At 51.8% G+C, this 19,713-nt stretch overlaps 2 protein-coding genes across 4 annotated transcripts in view; one reads left to right on the forward strand and one right to left on the reverse strand.

The window, feature by feature from the left end:
* Positions 1-8,683, forward strand: part of LOC103668927 (collagen alpha-6(IV) chain) — a 63,068-nt gene extending 54,385 nt beyond the window's left edge. Inside the window, exons 40-44 of the mRNA XM_040627574.1 lie at positions 1,544-1,690; positions 2,398-2,514; positions 3,424-3,615; positions 4,356-4,642; positions 7,060-8,683. Coding sequence (XP_040483508.1) covers positions 1,544-1,690; positions 2,398-2,514; positions 3,424-3,615; positions 4,356-4,642; positions 7,060-7,320 — 1,004 coding nt within the window. The 3' untranslated portion in view covers positions 7,321-8,683. The remainder of the gene's footprint in view (positions 1-1,543; positions 1,691-2,397; positions 2,515-3,423; positions 3,616-4,355; positions 4,643-7,059) is intronic.
* Positions 8,684-10,704: 2,021 nt separating this feature from the next.
* The window catches only part of ATG4A (autophagy related 4A cysteine peptidase), a 53,917-nt gene continuing 44,908 nt past the window's right edge, over positions 10,705-19,713 (reverse strand). Inside the window, exons 1-7 of one of the 3 annotated variants that reach the window (XM_040629295.1) lie at positions 19,643-19,707; positions 18,730-18,917; positions 18,530-18,608; positions 14,663-14,808; positions 13,370-13,426; positions 11,779-11,887; positions 10,705-11,241 (exon numbers count right to left, since the gene is read on the reverse strand). In XM_040629295.1, the coding sequence (XP_040485229.1) occupies positions 11,171-11,241; positions 11,779-11,887; positions 13,370-13,426; positions 14,663-14,808; positions 18,530-18,608; positions 18,730-18,917; positions 19,643-19,673 (681 nt within the window). In that variant the 5' untranslated portion in view covers positions 19,674-19,707 and the 3' untranslated portion in view covers positions 10,705-11,170. Of the gene's footprint in view, positions 11,242-11,778; positions 11,888-13,369; positions 13,427-14,662; positions 14,809-18,529; positions 18,609-18,729; positions 18,918-19,642; positions 19,708-19,713 lie in introns of those variants that run through there. The other 2 variants (XM_040629287.1, XM_040629281.1) reach the window with 2 other exon arrangements.

The following is a 19,713-nucleotide window of genomic DNA, read 5'->3' on the forward strand; positions in this document are numbered from 1 at the left end:
GTTTGGGGGTCACGTGCCTACAGGAGTCCCTGCTCACCATGCTGAGAAAACCTGGCTGGCTGAGGCAACTGGATGAAGCCCCTCCAGGGAGGGTAGTCCCCCACCTTGGGGACATCTCTGCCTCCGGCAGCTCCCAGGGCTGAAGGTCACTGCCACCACGGGTCAGGCCACTGATCTCCCCTCTGTACTCTTTCTGCCTCGGTTTGCACTCATCGCCACTCACCCACGGGCTCAATTCTGGAAATGAAGAAGGACCTTTTCCGCCCTTTACCGCCATCCCCTCACGCACGCCCAACCCGTTAGCAAGCCCTGCGGGCCGCGTCCCCCCAATGCGCCTCGCATCTGCTCACCTCTCAGATCCTCCCTTGATGCCACCTGGGTCCAGGGCACCGCAGGTTCTCACAGGAATCACTGCAGTGACCTGCTAACTGGCCTCCCAGCTTCCTCCCTTGTTGCGCGGCTCCCCCAATGATCATTTCTCCACGAAGGGGTCAGAGGGATCTTATAAGACATCCACTGGCTTCCCCTTGCAGAGGAATAAACTCTGGCTCCCAAAGTCCCACAGGACACCTCCCTCTTCATCCTCATCATCAGCCCTTCCTCTTTTCTGTTCCCGTTCTGTGCCATGCCGGCCTCTTTCATTTATCCAACCTGGTTGACCCCAGGGCCTTTGCCCAAGCTTGTTCTACTTCCTAGAATCCTCTTGCCCTCCCCATCCATCCCTGCTCCTTCTAATCTGTAATGGTCTCAGCTTAAATGTCACTGCTTGTAAGGGGCCACTTATCACTCTTTCTCAAGCAGGTTCTCTGCCCCAGAGGCCCCTCGGCTCACTGTCACTGTCTGTGTCACTGTCACTGCGCTGTTCATTTCCTTTGTAGTGTTTCTCACGACTTGCAGGAAGATGTGTGGTATTTGTCAGGTTATGCACCTTCCATTTTTATCACTGGAACGTAATCTCCACAACGGTCTGTCTTATTCACTGCTCCATCCCTCAGTCTCCCACACCCACATAGTAGTCACTCGAGAAATATTTAGTCAATGAATTAGTAAGCAAATTGGCTTGTGTGGCTTCTATTAGTAAATCAGCAGGCCAGGCTCAGGGTCTTAGGCCGTGGTGCTTGCTGAGCCTCTGAGGCTGGACGCCTCCCCTTGGCCTCCTTGGCACTGTGCTCTGACCAGTGAGGGAGTGAATCAGCGACCCCAATCCCGAACAAAAGCTCAGCCCACCTCATTTGCCACAAACGTGTCCTGACTTGCCTACCATGTCCCAGGCCCTATGCCGGGCCCTGAGGAAACATGAGGAATGTAGCCCATTCCCTGCCTTCAAGAAGCTACCAATTCACTGTGGAGGTACGTGGGTAAAGAGGACATCATGGAAAGCATGGTGACAGTCTTCCTGGAGGGATCCAGTGGGGACTGTGGAGGCAAAGAGCAGAAGCAGAAAGCGGGCTATCGCCAGGCGGAAAGGCAGCCTTCCGGGGCCCCATGCTGGCTGCCTCCTCTGCCGCCACCTGATATTTCCATCTCCCTCACTTGCCCCCAGGCTTTGCCGGACCCCGAGGTGCTCCTGGACAAACACCAATTGCAGAAGCTGTCCAGGTTCCTCCTGGACCCATGGGTCTACCGGGCATCGATGGCATCCCTGGCCTCACGGGGGACCCTGGGGTTCAAGGCCCTGTGGGCTTCCAAGGTAAGGAGAGCACCAGCGACAGGGGACTTTGTCAGGGAAGGGCGCTAAGACGGCCTTGGCTGAGAGGCTAAAGCAACTGCCTGGCTTCTCCAGCTCCGAGGGGGCACCTCCATGGAGCATTTCCTCTGTTCCTTCACAAAGCTCCAGAGCTTCTTGCCGGGAAGGAGGGCCAGCAAAGTCAGCAGATGTACTTGGCTTTGGAGAACATGTGGGCAGAGCGTAGCAATTACTCCGGGCAGCGCGCCCCTCTCTAATGTGCCGCCGAGGGAAGGAGGGGGCGGTGGGGGGATCAAGAGCCAGGGACAAAGCCCTGGGCTGGGGGACCGGGAAACCCAGCTTCTAATCGCACCTGAGGCACCAGCTCGGAGAAGTGAGCAGTCGCTCTGGGCCCACGTGTCCTCATCTCTGATGTGGGACCCCTACAGTTTCTGTGCATTCTGTGCGTTGCTGGGAGGATAGGAAGAAGGCAGGGAGAAATAGATGTGAGGGGGTTCAAAAGGGCTAAGTGCAGAGCAGTGGTCCCAGGACAGAGATGCTAGGACTGGAGCTAAAGGACCAGCCCTGGAAGCTCAGCTGAGTGCTCTAAAACGATGACCAGTGCGCCATCTCCTGGTGGGTCCTGGGCATGACACACGAGTCCTTTCTCTGGGGCCGGCTCTCTCCGACCTCCCACACTGAGTCCGTGCTGCGCCCTTCTCTCCTTGCAGGCTCCAAAGGTTTACTGGGCATCCCTGGCAAAGATGGTCTCAACGGGCTCCCCGGCCCGCCTGGGGCTCTCGGTGATCCTGGTCTCCCTGGACTGCAAGGCCCTCCAGGATTTGAAGGTCTGTCGATGTCAGCACCAGGGGGCAGAGGGTTTCCGTGAGGGTAGGAGGCTTTGGTGTGAGCCAAAATCTCAAATCTGAGAAACAGGAAACCGGGAAGTAAAGCTTGACACTACTAGGAGCCTGGAAAACCAGACTGCATTCCATTCATTCCCACCCACCTCTGAGCCTAGGAAGGATGAGAGCCCCACATTCTGGAAGGCACAGGCCTCCTTCCAAATCCTTTTCTGGGTTCTCTTCCAGCTCTCAGGCAGGCTGTGAGTGCCACCTAGCCTGGCCCTGGCCCTGCACCTCCCCATTCTACCCTGCGATTCTGACATGGATGGGAAGGGGGTGGTTCAAGGCATAAGAAAGTTTGAGAGGAGGAATGGCTGCTACTTACTTCCCATTTGATATCAGAGATGGCAAATCAGTTGGTTGTCCGGCGTAGAGAACAGCTCTGAGGCTCAGTGGGAAAGGGGTACAATTAACTAGCCACGTCTGCCATGGGCAGGAGAGCAGGTGTGATTTTTGCTCCGCAAGTTCCAATTCTGCTTTTGCTGACTCTGATTCAGCAGGGACTCGGTTATGTCCTGGGAGAACCTGAAAGGTTGGAGGAGTCGCCCCCGCAGCCCCCTCCTCCCCCATAGAGGACCCGAGGCCAGGCAGCTGTGGGAGGGGAGCTAGATGGCATGCTTTTTCAAATAGGGCCGCCGCTGCTGGATACACCTGAGTCGGCATTCCAGCCCCACAGGCTGTGGGACTTGTGAGCCTGTTTCCTTACCTACAGATCGGGGTGATCAGGTTGTCGTGAGGATCCAGTGAGTTAACACGGGTGTGTGTGCAGTGTGACCCACTCGGTGCTGGGCATGAAGTCAGTAGATGCCATTTGGAGCGGCTCACCCCGCTTTCCTGCTCTCTCCCTCTCAGGAGCTCCAGGGAAGAAGGGTCCCTTCGGGAGGGCTGGAGCGCCCGGGCAGAGCGTGAGAGTGGGGTACACCTTGGTGAAGCACAGCCAGTCGGAACAGGTGCCCGTGTGCCCCATCGGGATGAGCCAGCTGTGGGTGGGTTACAGCTTGCTTTTCGTGGAGGGGCAGGAGAAAGCCCACAACCAGGACCTGGGTAAGTACTGGCGCTGACACCAGCCTTGGCCATCCCCCCTTCCCCCACGGGGATCAAGAGCTCCCCTCCTCGGTCCTCCCAGCCCCGGGGGGGGGGCCACCGTTGCGTAGCCGGGTTCAAGCACCAGCTGTTGCATCAGGCGGATCTGGGTTTAAACCCTGGCCCTCCCACTTACTGGCCAGGGACCCTGGATGAGCTCTTCAACCCCTCTGAGCTTCCGCTTCCTCCCTACATGGAAACAAAGCTAATGCTAGTACCTATCTCACAGGCTGGTGTAAGAATTACAAGAATCACCCAACGGAAAACGCTTAGGACAGTGTTTGGCATGTTAAGCATCCATTACACATTAGCGATTAGCAGGAGTAATAATAATAATATGACCTGTGTGGCAACAGCAATTACCCAGGAATTAATTGTATTGTCTACAGGTGTGCCAAGTCTGAACCATAGACTCGCTCTAGTAGATGCCGGTTTTATACAGCAGATTAATTAGGGAGTCGTTATGCAGCTTATACAGATTCCTTTCATTCTCAAACTTCCCTGGCGCATTGCAAAGAGGATTTGACCAACGGACGCCAGTGGATGTACAGTGTGCCAGGCCTGGAAGGAGGGCCGTCCCTGCTCTGGACAAGCGGTTGGATGTCAACCCGGCCGGTCCAGTCCTGGTGGCGCTGGGGACAGTCTCAGCCCCGCCCCTCAGCCACACCTTAGCCGCCCCTGCGCACCTGCTCTCCTTCCAGGCTTTGCTGGCTCCTGCCTGCCCCGCTTCAGCACCATGCCCTTCATCTACTGCAACATCGACGAAGTGTGCCACTACGCTGGGCGCAACGATAAATCCTACTGGCTCTCCACCACCGCCCCCATTCCCATGATGCCCGTCGGCCAGGCCCAGATCCCCCAGTACATCAGCCGCTGTTCCGTGTGTGAGGCGCCCTCGCAGGCCATTGCCGTGCACAGCCAGGACATCACCATCCCGCAGTGCCCCCTGGGCTGGCGCAGCCTCTGGATCGGGTACTCCTTCCTCATGGTGAGGCCCTGCCCCGCTCCCTTCCCCAGTGTAGAGGCGGGGGGGTGGTAGGCGGGAGGTCCCCTCATGTGGGTTCGCAGGCCCAAGTGACATGAGGTAGGAACCAGAGAATTTGAAAAGAAGGAAAAGGCTTGGCCTGAGCTCGGCCAAGTTCTGCATGAATGATGGGTAGTTCCGAGGGTGAGTAGGAAGGAGCCATTTGCAGCCAGCGGTCCAGGGTGAGAGTATCTATGAATCACTGGCAAAGGCCCTAATGTCTCTATTCCTTTTTTTTTTAAGATTTTATTTATTCGACAGAGATAGAGACAGCCAGCGAGAGGGGGAACACAAGCAGGGGGAGTGGGAGAGGAAGAAGCAGGCTCATAGCGGAGGAGCCTGATGTGGGGCTCGATCCCAGAACGCAGGGATCACGCCCTGAGCTGAAGGCAGCCGCTTAACCGCTGTGCCACCCAGGCGCCCCCCTAATGTCTCTATTCCTGCTTCAGATACACCACCAGCTAGGGAGGGAGGTGACACCTGATCCTGGTAGGCAGTGAGGGGGAGGCTGTCCCCACTCAAGGCTGGGACACACTGTCATTGCCCAGGCTGGGCATGGGCGCTCCTCCTCTTCTGCGCACAGTCCCAGGCCCCTCTGGCCACCGCCATGCCCTCCGGAAAGGCTCAGATGAGGGCCTGCGGCATTTCTACATCCTTGCTGGGCTCTTTGCTGCTTCCCCGTTGCAGTGGGAAGGCCATATGTCTTGCTAAGAAAGAGCTGAGAATGTCTGTAAGCCCAAGGAGGCATCGAGTCCCTCCCACGCCATTCCGTGTGAATATCGGGGGACACTAAATGAGCAAAAGGTCAGGTTTCGGGCCAGAATCACTCCCAGGGAACTCCAGTGCGGCACCTGCTGAAGTACCCTGCCTCGCCAGAGCTTCCCTGCTAAATCGCCAGGGGCGAGCTGATGAGAAAGCGTCTTTGAAGAATTACCAAAGCCTTAGGCCTCCTCACATTGGCATACCTGCCCAGGATGAGGTACTTGCCTGTTTTGCTCTGTCTGTGAAGCGGGCAGTTTATGGCCTCACCTCTCATTCTGTCCCACCCACCACCCAGACCAGGAAGTAAGTCAAAGAGGCCCCTGAGCTTCCACAAGCAATGGTACAAAAGTTGTGCAAAATCACATGTGTTTTGCTCCCGGGAGCACTGTTAAGTCCTTATTCAGAATCTCTTTACTCTTACTTTACACAGAATTCTAACATTCTAGAATATCCATACTTTCCTGAAAATCTGTAAGGGTGGGAATTTGGACTGCCCAGTATGGCATCTTGGAGCTATAAGACACGCCTGCTGAGAAGGAGGAAAGAGGGAGAGAATGATTCAAAGATGGCCTAAGAACTCTACTTAGTATGGGGACACGACGGCCCAACACAAAAAGCAACATTCCCAACAACAAGCCCGAGTCCTGCGCAAAGTGTAAAATACCCAGCGTCTGCCATTTAGTAAGGCAGGGAAGTATGTCGCTTGTTCCAGAAGGTTTTCCATCTGAGGATCAAAATGAGGAAAACTTGGACGCTTCAGGTATCAGGAAAGATCCCTTATAGGGAGACTAACCCTCCGGAAATTTTGTAAAGCAAGCCATCCCTGAGCGTCCAACTTGGGCATCTGACCCATCGGCCATTTGCTGACCCGGGTGTGGATGAAGTCTCAGCCCCTGTGGTCCAGCTAATACCCCAGATGATATGAAGGGACAGGGGATGGGGAGTGGAGAGACAGGGACTGCGGTCTGTGGGTACGGTGACTGGCGACTATAAGCTAAAGAATGGCACTGATACTGGATGCTGAAGGAGCCCTGAAGGGAGAGCCCGGGCGCTAAGCCACGTACGAGGCCCTCTTGAGCTCAGCAAGCAACAAACGCTGTATGTTGCCCTAAAGGGTGTGGTACAGATCGAAAACCGATAGACGTTCTAAGGAAGGTAACTGCAGAGCCAGCGCTATTCATAGATAGGCCGGGGGAGGGGCCCCGGGTTTAGCCACTTGGTGAAGTACTGCGCTCACGCTCTTTCTCTTCTTGGGGTTCACCCCCAAGGGCTTGGAGTAGACAAGGGCTCGGAGAAGACCCGCCTTCTAAAACCTACTGAATCTGCCTTCATCCAGCCTTTCTCAGACTTACTTGCCCGCAGGGATTGGCAGGGAGCCACGGAACACACCTCGGAACTCAGTGGGACACCGGCAGTTTGGGGGGGATGTTGGCCAAGAGGTCCCCGCCACCCAAGCGCAGTGGGTTAGGAGGGTGCTTGGGGCGGAGCTACAAGGGAGGACGAGCAGCCCCTGGTCGTCTAACATGAGCTCTGGGGGTGCTGGCTAGGTGCTGGCGCTGAGCCGAGCTGCCAGAGCTCCGCAAGGGCCCGCCGCCGACGCCTGACCCTGTCTGTTTCAGCACACTGCGGCGGGCGCCGAGGGCGGCGGCCAGTCGCTGGTCTCCCCCGGCTCCTGCCTGGAGGATTTCCGCGCCACGCCCTTCATCGAGTGCAGCGGGGCCCGGGGCACCTGCCACTACTTCGCCAACAAGTACAGTTTCTGGCTGACCACAGTGGAAGAGAGGCAGCAGTTTGGGGAGGAGCCGGCATCCGAAACGCTCAAGGCCGGGCAGCTCCACACCCGGGTCAGCCGCTGCCAGGTGTGTATGAAAAGCCTGTAGGGTGGCACCCGCCACCCCTGCCCCCTGCCCTGCCCTCCCCCACACAACGGTCACCTCACAGACCCGAACGAGCTGAAGAAGGAAGGCCTACGCCCTGTTGCCCCTCCGTCAAGTTGTACGTTGGCGTCTCCTGTGGGCTGGGCTACCGGACACCGGTCACCCCGACCCTCAGGCCCGAGGGGTGAGCCCACCCAACTGAGGTCTGCTGTCCCATTTCAACCTGGTGCTACCGTTTGGTTCGGATGTTCGCGTGCTTACTCACGGCTACCTCAGAAAGACCTGCTGGGCGACTGCTTTCTTAGACGACTAGCTTTCCTCACCGCCTTGATCAGAAGCCCTTCACGATAGCTGAGAAGTCAATTCGTTCTGCCCAGAGGTCACCACACGTTATTTGGCTTAAACCAGAAGCCGGTGTTTCCACATTCAGAAAGTTCGTTCTCTGGCCAAGCATTCGCGGGTGGCTCCAGCCTGCATGAGGCAAGCTCTCACTCGTCCAGGGCACCCACTGTGTCTAGGCAGGTGGCGGACCTGGAATGGGGTACCCGCCCACCACCCGGGATGAGCTTTGATTCCTTGGAGAGTGAGCACCGCTGCGCCCCAGAGTGCTTCAGGAGGGGCTCGGTAACTTCAGACGGTCCCTGACGAACCGCTTCCTCCTTGCTGGCTCCCTCCCCAGCCAGAGACCTAGGACTTGGCCCGGTCCACAGTAGGGCAGGGGAGGCACCAAATGCAGCCGGCAGTAAAGGGAAATGAGAACCACAGCCCTTTCTCCCAGGCTGGCGGGTGGAGAGGTGGATGGGTAAGGAGGTGTGAATTTTGCTTTTGACTCCAGGAACAAAAAAAGGCAAAGCCCTTGTCCCAGTTTCCCAGAGGCCCCTGTTTATTCCAAATGCCATCCAGATGTGTGCAGTGGGGCAAATCGAAGCTGCGGTGTGCTGGGTCCTTTACGTTCTGAGGCTGTTGTTAGAGACTTTCCGTGAAAATGTCCATCCAATTGCTCTTTCACAGGTAGCCTGTGAAACCATTTTAATACGTTGTTAAACCTCGTACAAATCTAGCACCCTCCTCTCCTTAGCAGTTGGCAGACCTAAGGCAAGCCTGAGTTGACTCTAAAGTGTATTATATTCTCTGCAGGGGGATGTGTTTTAACCATTTCCTCTGATGATCCGTTTCCCAGAATACTTAGCTGTGTTAACATGAAGCAGTTCCTTCCAGGTGATTCTGTTTCCTTAAATATTATGTAAACCGTGCCAACACAGAGAAAGCATAATCAGTATAATCTGAATTCTTGTTACCTTCACCTCCTGAGTTACAAGCATGCTGTCAGCTTTGTACATTACAAATAAAAGGAATCAAACATCAACATTTGACTCTTTTGACATTCTCTGATGAATACTTTTCCGAAGTCCATCTCGCTAGAATTCTTGAGTCCCCCTCAGAGCTTGCTACCGCAAGCTGAGCTTTACAACAAAACACGGAGGTGGGAAAAATACAATTAAAGCCAAAGGGCAGAAAGCAACAAATCCACAACTTGTTTCAAAATATGCCTGCAACTGCTTTCAGCCCCATCCATGCTAGAGTTCCAGCAATGGGTTTCCAAACTTCTGGGGCTTCAGGATCCTTTATAGATAAATCAAAAGCAGAGAAATGTTGGGGCGCCTGGGTGGCACAGTCAGTTAAGCGTCCAACTCTTAGTTTTGGCTCAGGTCGTGATCTCGGGGTCGTGAGGCTGAGCCCCACATCAGGCTCCACGCCCAGCCTGGAGTCTGCTGGAGACTCTCACCTTCTCCCTCTGCCCCTCCACCCCACCCCCATGCCTGCGTGTGCTCTCTCTCGCTCTCAAAAATAAATAAATCTTTTTTTAAAAAGTAGGGAAATGTTGAAGTTGTTAAAATCAAATCCAAGACATATATGCATATATTTGTATATGCATAAAATACATCATCTGGACGGATAAACAAGAAAGCAATGACGCTGGGAGCATTCAGGGAAGGGAACCGACCTGTGGGAGGGAGAGACATTTTCACTGCATACCACTTTGCACTTTTTGATTTTCGAACCACTGGAACATATTACCTACTGGAAAAAACAGAAACAAAATGGAATTTAAGGAAACAAGTGTTCTAATATTCCTACATATACAAACAAAACAAGACAAAACAAAACAACTTTGGTTTGGTGCTAGCTGTCAAGCTAGTGGTTGCTGGCCTTCGTCGGGACTTGGTGGACGAGGGGGGTGAAATGCACCCAAGTTAAGAAGGAAGGAGAGCAGGGGCGCCTGGGTGGCACAGCGGTTAAGCGTCTGCCTTCAGCTCAGGGCGTGATCCCGGCGTTATGGGATCGAGCCCCATGTCAGGCTCCTCCGCTATGAGCCTGCTCCTTCCTCTCCCACTCCCCCTGCTTGTGTTCCCTCTCTCGCTGGCTGTCTCTATCTCTGTCGAATAAATAAATAAAAATAATCTTTAAAAAAAAAAAGAAGGAAGGAGAGGAAGATGGGAAGACACCGCTCGGGCTTGAGGTGCAGCCACACAAAAGAGGGTTTAGCAAAGCCGAGTTGATGAACGTGTGCTTTAAGATTTGCTATGTTGCTCATCCTGAAACGGTTTGGAATTGCATTTGCTGCACGGATTAAATGTCACCACATGAATAGTTTTTTCTAATTATGGCCGTCAACCAGAATGAAGTGGAAGTCAAACACCATTTTTTATTTCCCCCAAATCAACAACTTTAAGTCAGTGATTGGCAAACTACAGCCTGCAAGCCAAATCCAGCTCTCCACCTGTTTTTGTAAATAAAGTTTTATTGGCTTACAGCCAGGCTCATTCGTGTGCACGCTGGTGATGGCTGCTCTTGCACTTTGACTGCAGAGCTGAGTGGCTGTGACAGAGGCCACATGGCCTGCAAAACTGAAAGTGTTTACTATTTGGCCCTTCACAGGAAAGGTATGCCCACCGCTGATTTAAAGTGATCGTGACTTGGGACGCCTGGGTGGCTCAGTCGGTGAAGGGTCTGCTTCGGCTCAGGTCATGATCCCGGTGGTCCTGGGATCGAGCCCCGTGTCGGGCTCCCCACTCAGTGGGGAGTCTGCTTCTCTCTCTCCCTTTGCCCCATGCTCCCTCTCTCTCTCAAATAAATAAATAAAATCTATTTTAAAAGTTTTTAAATAAATAAACAACTAAAAATAAAGTGATCATGACTTGATTGAAGGACAGGGTGACATCTGACAAAAACATCAGTAAGGATGGCGACAGTGACCCATCGGGTAGTACGGTTCCCTCCGACAAGAAGGAGATCAACCAGGGCGCATTTGATGAATTTCTCAGACAAATTTTTGATCTGAATTATAACCATTTAAAATACATATTCGAATAACTTAATAAGACCTTTTTCTCCCTGATGCAATCACTTTATTATTAGAGCAAGAGAACAGATTGCTTCTTAGTATTTAGCCCCAAAGAAGTCAGTCCTGAAAGGGTGAAGAAGCACAGGGTACCCATCTCCCCTCTGCTGGTGCTTGAAGCAAGGTGGGAGTTGCTGTCTGCCTTCCAGACATCCATCTCCTCGTTTCAGTAGCTGAAGACTCGCTGTGGCCAGGGAAGACAAGCTGGGAAGCAAGGGACGACTCCTAATCTTTCTGCTCCTAAGTTCCATGATTGCTCTAGTTCGTTCTGGGGAAGGGTTGTTATCATTTGTTTTCTGAGAAATGGTAATTGGCTCAGTCATGATTGCTATCAAGTTTGTATGCTGTTGGCATATCAGGCACTTGCTGACTAGAGAAGTCTCATGTAATGGGTTTGTGTTCTTCTGCTGCCGGATGGAAGACAGACCTCCAAGTCGCATTTCCGCTATCCTAGACGCTCAGGATCTCGAAATCCTCCTCCAGGTCAAACTCCTCTAGTTGTTCAGTAGAGTCAATGAATTCTATCGGAATATGGAAATGAGAAAGAAGAAAGCTTGACACTCGGGTTGAAGCGGTCAGTACGGTTACTCAGTAGTTAGAGGCTAGTCATTTTCTAATCGTTTCGCTACAGAAAAGCTTGTGTGGGGGAGACTCGCAGGTGGGACCACGGACAAGTACTAGAGATTCTCTAGAAAGAAGCAAAATAATTGAGCTCATTCCACACTTTAAATCCCAGGGATGAGGATGAGGCTCTGGGGTCTCTGAGGTACCTTTTGAATCACCCCTGGCCCCTGATTTGTTTTTTGAGCCAGACCCTGAATACACGTTCTCATCATTTCTGATTTTGCATGGCCCTTTTGCCTCGAGCTCATTTTCTTCTACTATCAGGCTTTGAAACTGGTAAAGATCAGTTTGTCGGAAGGTTAAAATCATCAGGGACACCATTCCTCGTTCGGGCCAGCTGAGGAGAAGCTGTACATTCCACGGAAAGCGTGAGCCACAGTTGCTTCGGTCTCATAAAACAGCCGCTACCCAAGAGCCCCGGAACAATGGCTTACCTGCCCCGGTAGTTGTCACTTCTGGCTTGGCTGGAGGAACAAAGGGAGGCCAGTGCGATGGATGTTTCTGAACTAATTCAAACATCCTTAAGTTTTCCTTTAGAATTTCCTGAGGACACACAGAAACAGTTGTAAACATGTTAAACTGACAACGCATTCAGTCCGGTTGTCCATATGTGATCCCAAACCCTACAAGGGTGGCCTGGTTGTTGAAAGGTGAGAACAAAGCCCTAGCTAATGTGCCCATCCTCTACTCGACCCATCCGAAGACCCAGCCCCCTTCAATTCTAGCTCTGGTCGGCCAGGAAGGAAAGACACTGGAGGGAGTATCTGATGGAAGGCCAGCTGTCCTGGCCTAACTCAATTCAGCGCCGAGCCATTCCTGAAGGGTTGGCTCCAAAGAAATGTGTGTTAATTACAGGAAATCTGCCCCCAGAGGATCCTGGTACATTGTGTTGGCATGGTTCTGGTTTTAGTCCAACACTTGTGTTGTTATGTCCTAATTTAGATGGCACAGTCTTACCAGAGAGCTTTCATTCAAACTTTACATGGGATGTGAATAGAGTTTCGCTGCATTCTGACAGGTTAAGTGTTGCCTCTAGAAAAGAATTCTCCATTGTGTCCCAGCCAATGATTAACTAGGGTTGCAGAGTCAGCTAGGGACATTAGCGTCAATTATCTGTTCGCTTGTGAAGAAAAAATCTGCCCTCCTTACACTTGCAAGAAGCTCTGGGCTCCCATCTCCCCAACCTCTTTTTTTCTTTTCTTTTCTTTTCTTTTCTTTTCTTTTCTTTTCTTTTCTTTTCTTTTCTTTCCTTTCCTTTCCTTTTCTTTCTTTTTTTTTTTTCCACACAGGAGAACAGCATGTCTCCTGCCACCCCATCCAGGGTGCTTTTCAACTACTCCCTGTAATCGCCCTTCTTTCAACAAGCATTTATCAATGTCTCCCACATACTTGGCATGTGTTAGACGTGAGGATGAGGGGGGCAGATACAAAAACTGGTGAGCCAGCAAAACAGTAAATACCCTTTTACACAAAATACCGAGAAGAGAGAATATCTGGCTTTAGTGTTTACACAGATGCCTGCAAATTGCGTTTCCTTTAATGGCAGCGTGCCTACATTATATAGAAATGAGACAGTTAAGAGAAAGACAAGCTCCCTAAAAACTACATCATGGACTATATGAAACTGTAAACAGACCACGAAACAAATACAACAGCAGTTTGGTTCCTTCAACCATCTCAGCACTATGAACAGAATGAGGAAAAACTTAGGCCGAACTATGTGAAATTAGCATTTTTAAGTGAAAATGGTGGAATATTCGTTGCATATTTCATGTGACTCGTAGGCATAATCAGATGAGACATTACATAGCTAAAAATATCACTCACTTGACACACTACGCATATTTCAAACAAAGGTTTTGCTCTGGTTTCCCCCAGAGTTAGGCATAATTCCCCATATCTTAGTTTTTCTCTTGCAATACAATCCTATCAGGCTAGATTCATGTCACTACGTGAAGCAGTCCTGAAAAGGGATCCTACTGAATAACTTCTGCTTTTAAGACAAAGAAAAACACATGTCTTTACCTTCTGCACAAGGCTACACCAGCTATCAAAGTCCTTTTCTTCTTTGCAGAAAAATCCCTTGGGGGGGGAAAAGCAAGAGAATATAACTTAGAACTGGTCAGGGGCACCGAGTCAGGCCCTTTGTACTGCAAGATGGTGCCACTGGCCCAGAGCTGGGATGTGGGCCGCTCGCTTTAGATGCGTCTTCCAGCAATAACGAAGCACAACGGCTGCTTTGCTCCCTCTCCAGGGTCATTGCCTTACCTGGACACACGCATTTACTCGTTCATCCCATCTCTCCCTTCCCCTCCTCCCTCTCTCCCTCCCTATCCTTGTCCCTCCCTGTCCCCCTCCCCTCACACTGCGAGATAGAGTAACTTGAAGACCAATCTCCAAAGTATGGGGTTAATTCCATTACACTCGGTACGCAAAAAGACACATCCGTAAAGAACAGTCGATTAAACCAACCAATGAAAGGCAAATAGTACTTTTTGTTAGAGGCAGTACATAATAAGAAGGCTTTGACCCAAAGGAAATGATCTGTTAGAATAAAGAGAATCATCCAGCTCCTTCCCTAGCCTCAGAGCCATCCCACAGTAGTGAAAGAATGGTCCAGAACAAGAGCAGGACTCTTGTCCGCTCTCAGTCTCTGGCGCTCTGACAATCGGGTTAAACTGGAAGAGAGGAGCAGACAGGCCTCAGAAGCACCAGTAACTTCACAGGCAGCTGTCCGTTCAGCGTGTGTGGACGGTAGTCACACCTCCGGGGGAAAACCCTGCATCTTCCTGGATCGTGTGCCCAGGGAAATGAGCGCTATCCGCCCAGAAGGTCTTGCCCCCTGATCCCTCCCTAACTATGTCCCGCCTTATTCCCTGTGCCTGGGTGGCCGTAATCAGGGTGCAAGAAGTAAAAGGGGAAAGACTGTAACACTAACAATAACCAATGTTTACAGAACGCTTACGATGTGCCCGCACTATGCTGGGTGCCTTATATGCACGGTATGCCTCCCACAACCCTGAAGGAAGTATTGTTTTGCTCATTTTAGGGATGAGAAGACAGAGGCTCAGAAAAGTTCAAGGACTCCCCCTAAGCCCATAGCTAGTAAGTGGCAGGCCCTGGATTCCAACTCTAGTAGTTTAGTTTGCCTTCAGGGTCCATCCCTTCCCCACTATACTATGTACCTCTCAGGGGTCGGGGCACAGTGAGTGAACATACTCTTGCCGTTCTACCTACCAACCTGGAGAGCTCCCAGGGAACCAATCTGTAACAGGGTGGCATCGTATCTCTCGGCCCACCCAACCTTCAGATACCCACCAGCGCTACGGAAGGGTCCAAGTTCAAGATGCTCATTCGCTGCGGAGACTGCAGGCAATGGAAAGTCTGGTCGTCAACCGTTCCATTCTCTTCGGTGTCAACAAAAGTCTGGGTTGTGTGAGGGTCCAAGAAAATGAGCTCATCGCCTGTTTGGAATGAAACACACTTAATCTAGAAAGAACCACCGGCCCTGGCCCTCCTGCTGTCCCTCAGGGGGGAGGAGGTGCTCTGGTTTTCTTAACCCCTCCCTTTGGTGACAATGGGAATGAGATGACAGAAAGCCTGAACTTGGGTGATCATGCTTAAAAGAAACCAACTCCAATCACTCAATGAGAAGACTCACCCTAGCATTTACGTGTCCTCAAAGCCCAAGACCAAAAATGGAGAGGGACGGGGTTGAGAAAATGTGCGAATGAGAGACCACAGATGACATGGCAGCTCTGTGAGCAGCAGTTAGCAACGAGGTGGTAGGTACAATCCCCAGGGCATGAGCCCCGGTGCCACTGGGGAGCTTCCTGCCTCCTTCCACAGTGGGAAGCATCTCACTCCATGCCATTGGTTCTCAGACCTGTGGTCAGAGAGCACGTCTGGTAAGAAAAAAAGGCCTTGGCCTTCCCAAAGAAACGGGAACGCTGACTCTGCTACAGAGGGGCTCTGACTGCTGGTCTTGATAGCTAGCAAGTTTGCGATTCCTAGTAGGAAGCGCTGCTCTGGTCGCTTTGATACCAGTACAGATACATCTCACCGAGGAAATTCACTGTGAGATGATGGGCCTGCACAAAGGGGAGAAAAGCCATTGCTTCATTAAGTTGAAAAAACCCAGCCCAGTAATGACCTGGGAGGAGTCTGAGATAATAAAACCTCTACTTTGATATTCAAAGGGCTGAGAGGCCCTCCAATGCTCATCGGAGTTGGTGAAAGTGGCACCCCAAACTCACTGGCCTGGCCTCAGGACCAGCTGGGCCTCTGCGTTCTAGACTGGGTTAGGCAATCAAAGAGAGATCCATCCAAGGCAGGAGGATGGGCTAGGGAGAGATGGCCCCCAAGACCCTCCCTGGAATAGCATCCAGGATTGTGCTAGGCCACATCTAAATGCTTCCGTCAGCAGAGAACGTGTTTCCGATGCCTGATGAATAGCTTAACTTGTCTCTATCACAGACATATATGTTTCCCCTAGACCACAGGTGGGTGAGATCGTTATACCCCGAAAAGCTGCAAGTCACAAAGAAAAGCAACAACCAGGATGTTCAGAAGGAAGCCTACTTATGACCATAGAAAAGTAAGAAGAAAAGGAAGTTGTGCACAAGAAAATAGAAATTCAGAGCAGGATTAGGATCAAGCATTCTGCCAGAGTGTTTCAAGTTAAGGTGCTGGGAATAGTTAGACAGTAAGAGCATCCTCTCCAATTCTGGCTCTTTCCGTGTGTGTGTGTGTGTGTGTGTGTGTGTGTGTGTGTATCGTGGAGCTTTGCAGGCTGCGCTGTTTCTGAGAGTGCTTAAAAGAGATACAGTAGAATCCCTAAAAAGTCCTAGAAGTGATGTGGGGACCAAAGCAAGGTATCTAATTAGGCCTGAGAACAAGAGGCAGTCTGGTCAACCATCTGCAGACACGGGGCTCACGCTATGGATCTCCAGTAGCAACCTTCACCCAAGTGCAGGGGACAAACATCTCCTGTCTAAGCAGGCAAAATCGGACAAGCCAGACTCTCATCCTAGACATAGTGTCACACATCGAGAGCTTTTCCCAGCTTCCCACCGGGAAAGAGGGCCCTCGGGAAGCAATGTGGCATGGTAGGCAGAGATGGCCAAATTGGAATTGAATGCTGACTTGGCTACTTTCTAGTTGGGTGCCCTTGGGCAACAATCCCTCTAACTCTTAGTTTCACCATGGTAAGCTTTAACTCACGGGGGTATCGCATAATCTATAACTATATCTCTATTTCGGATTATCTATACCTATATGTGTATATATGTTCTCTATCTATCTATCTATCTGGGGGTGGGACTTTGCAGGGTCCCTGACACAAGACAGCTGTTCAGCAAATGGCAGTTCTCATCTGTTCCCTCCCTTCAGACATTCGACCAGTCTGGAACCCCCACCCTAATGCAGTAAGGGGGTAAGTCAGAAAAGGGGATTCGGGAGGACTTTGGGGCCTCAAATCAAGGTGAAGCAAAAGATTTATGAAAGGCAATGGGCAAATGGGAACTGTGCAAACCCCTGTCTGGGGAGGTGAGGATTGCCCATGCCCCTTTAATGAGTAGTCAACCTCCACAAAAGTCACCCTGATCCAGTGGCCTCACGAAACAGGGGGGCTACACCAGCTTGGCAAACTCTTTCTGGGTAAATTGGGGTAAGGGAGGCCAGGGCCCCCGGGAACCCCATACATTGTTCCTTGAGGTCCCTCTGAAATTATTTTCCAATCTGTTTCTGCCTTGGCCTCGAGCACAGCAAAAGAGAAAATTGATTTTTGCAACCTTCTCTTTGAGAGAAACCCAAAAGCTTAGAAGCGGAAGGCATCTACATTGACAGGACTCCAAAGACTGGATTTTGTATGGAGAAAAATAAATGCTTCCCTGGTTTGCCAACGATCCATCAAGCTGTAGTTCTCAGGCTCGACCAATAGATGGCAGCAATAGCGAGAGCTCAGGCCAAGGTGGAGAAACCCTCACCTCAAAAAAGAGAAGAGCCAGCAAAGGAAAGACAAGTGTTGGGGTCAGGAAGGGTGGGGCCACCTTTCACTGGGTGCACGCCATGTGCCCTGCTCTTGCTGAGTGCTCTCCTCTGAGGTGACAGCATGGCGAGGCAGGGATGAGCCCTGTTTTCTTTTTTTTTTTTGCTTTTTACAGTAAACTCTATGCCCAGTGTGGGGCTCAAACTCACGACCCCGAGAGCAAGAGTCACACGCTCTACTACTGACAGGCGGCCAGGGGCCTTGGCCCTGTTTTCCACATGAGGAAACTGAGACAAAAGAGTGGATATTCTTTACTTGCCATCATACAGCTGGCAAGTGGGAGACGGAGTACAGGGCCAGGGATGTCTGTTCCCACGCCGCCTCAGCTCTCTGAATCTCCAAGGCATGGGGCGGGAGGGTGGCCGAGCCCACTTGGCCCTCTCCTCTGCACATCGCTCATGCCACTCCCCATGCCTGCTCTGGTTCCCCTTGCCTATCCAAGGCTCTCCCTTGTAATCCAAGCTCAGATTCCTCGAGGCACACATTAGAGTCTGAGAAGCACCGGGCTAGTTTGCCTGGTGTAAGGGCTTTAAATGACTCAGATCACAGCTAGTGTACACGGGGGCTAGGTTTCCAGAGGCCTCAACTGAGGCAAGAGAATGCTGGGCTGCTTGTTAGGATCCGCATTAGGAACGTTAGTGGTTTTAAGGCTTAGCCCCCATTACCAGAAAAAGGGTAGCTCTGTCTTTGCCTCCTGTCAATTCTACCTGGTCATGGCTCTGAACGATGAGGCAGCAGGCCCAGCTGCGTGGACCTGGGAAGTCAGAGGATGGTTCCTAGCCCGAATTCCCAAGCCCCAAGAAAAGGGGGATCCACAATGCCAGGGGAGCGACACCCTGCCACTCTGGGCCCCACAGAAAGGAGAGAGAGATGCTAAAATGATGCCGTGCCCTTGAGGTGGTCCAGCGGGCAAGCAGCTGTGGGACCATCTTATCGAGATGGACCTGCTCTCCATCGGGCACTGAGACGTGTTACTCTCCACGATCAGGCCAGAGACAGGATGAGCTGACCAGAGGCCACGGCCCCTCTGGGCGAGATGAGGGCCCCCTAGCCAGAATTGCCTGGGCTCCCGTGCAAACCTTCTGCCCGCCCTCCCCTAGCCCGTGACAACTTACTTGTGAGTCCTCTTTTCTTACCTAAGAATCCTATGAAATAATAGGCGTTATTTGGTTTTCCTCCTAATGCCCCTAAAGACTGTGGCATCTTAAAACACTCCTAGAGGGAAAGAGAACGCAAGATTCTCAACTCACTTGTGGACTGCTGCTCACGGATCTCCGTGCTCACATGGCGGTGTGATGGGCAGGCGGCAATGGGCCCGGGAAAAGGAGTGACTTACTTTGAACGCATCAACATAGACAGGGTTGATTTGGTTTATGCCCAGGCGAAGGGGCACAATGAGCAGCAGGGGTTTCCAGGCTGGGCGGCCGGCAGGGGTGCCCTTACTCTGGTTCGAAGCATTCAGAGTGTCGGGGGGGCTCTCACCCACTGTGGCGGAACTCAAGGGAAGGACACAGCACATTTTTTCTAGAAAAGGAAGACAAGAGAACTGGGTCAAGGGGTATCCAGTCACCCAAGATATGCCCAGGGCAAAACTTAGGGCCACCTCATCTCCTGCCTGGGAGCCCCCTCCCCTCTGCCACCAGGGGCCAGCTTGCCCCGCCTCCCACAGGAAGCCCAGGCCTCTCCTCCGGCCCTTATTTCTCTTCCTTCTGGCAACTGAGCACTCACCTCCTGCCGGATATTAGGGGCTCATTGAGAAATTCTTATTTCTCAACTAGTCTGCAAGGACCTCTGAGACAGGGGCTGTATCTTTTGGTTACTCTAACCCCATGGTGGAGAGGACAGGGCTGGGCAAATGGGGTCTCAGCAGAACACCTGTCGATGGTTTAACTGATTATCCTCACTTTGAGTATCCTACAGGGAAAGGGTCTGGGCCTTTCCAGAGAGAGAGGACCCTCTCATTGTATTCTTCCTTTCAGAAAGCTGAAAGGGAAGAGAAGAAAAGGCACAGGGAATGATTAACCAGAGTCCTGTGCTCCCCTAAGTTTCCCTACTTTGCTGGAGCAGGCCAAGGTCAGTGTCTATCTCTCTGTCTCTCTGTCTCTCTCTGTCTCTCTCTCTCTCTCTCTCTCTCTCTCTCTCTCACACACACACACACACACACATACACACACATACACACTTTCTGAATGTTGAGGAAGGACCTCAACCACCCACCACCTGGGAAAGTAAGCAGGCTAGGGACTCACTGATATCTTCAATGACCACTGTGTTATCCATTGAAACATAAACAGCCAAGGAATTCCATTCGTCAAATAAA

This window comes from Ursus maritimus (assembly GCF_017311325.1).
Source record: "Ursus maritimus isolate PB19 chromosome X unlocalized genomic scaffold, ASM1731132v1 scaffold_X1, whole genome shotgun sequence".
NCBI classification, from domain to species: Eukaryota; Metazoa; Chordata; class Mammalia; order Carnivora; family Ursidae; genus Ursus; species Ursus maritimus.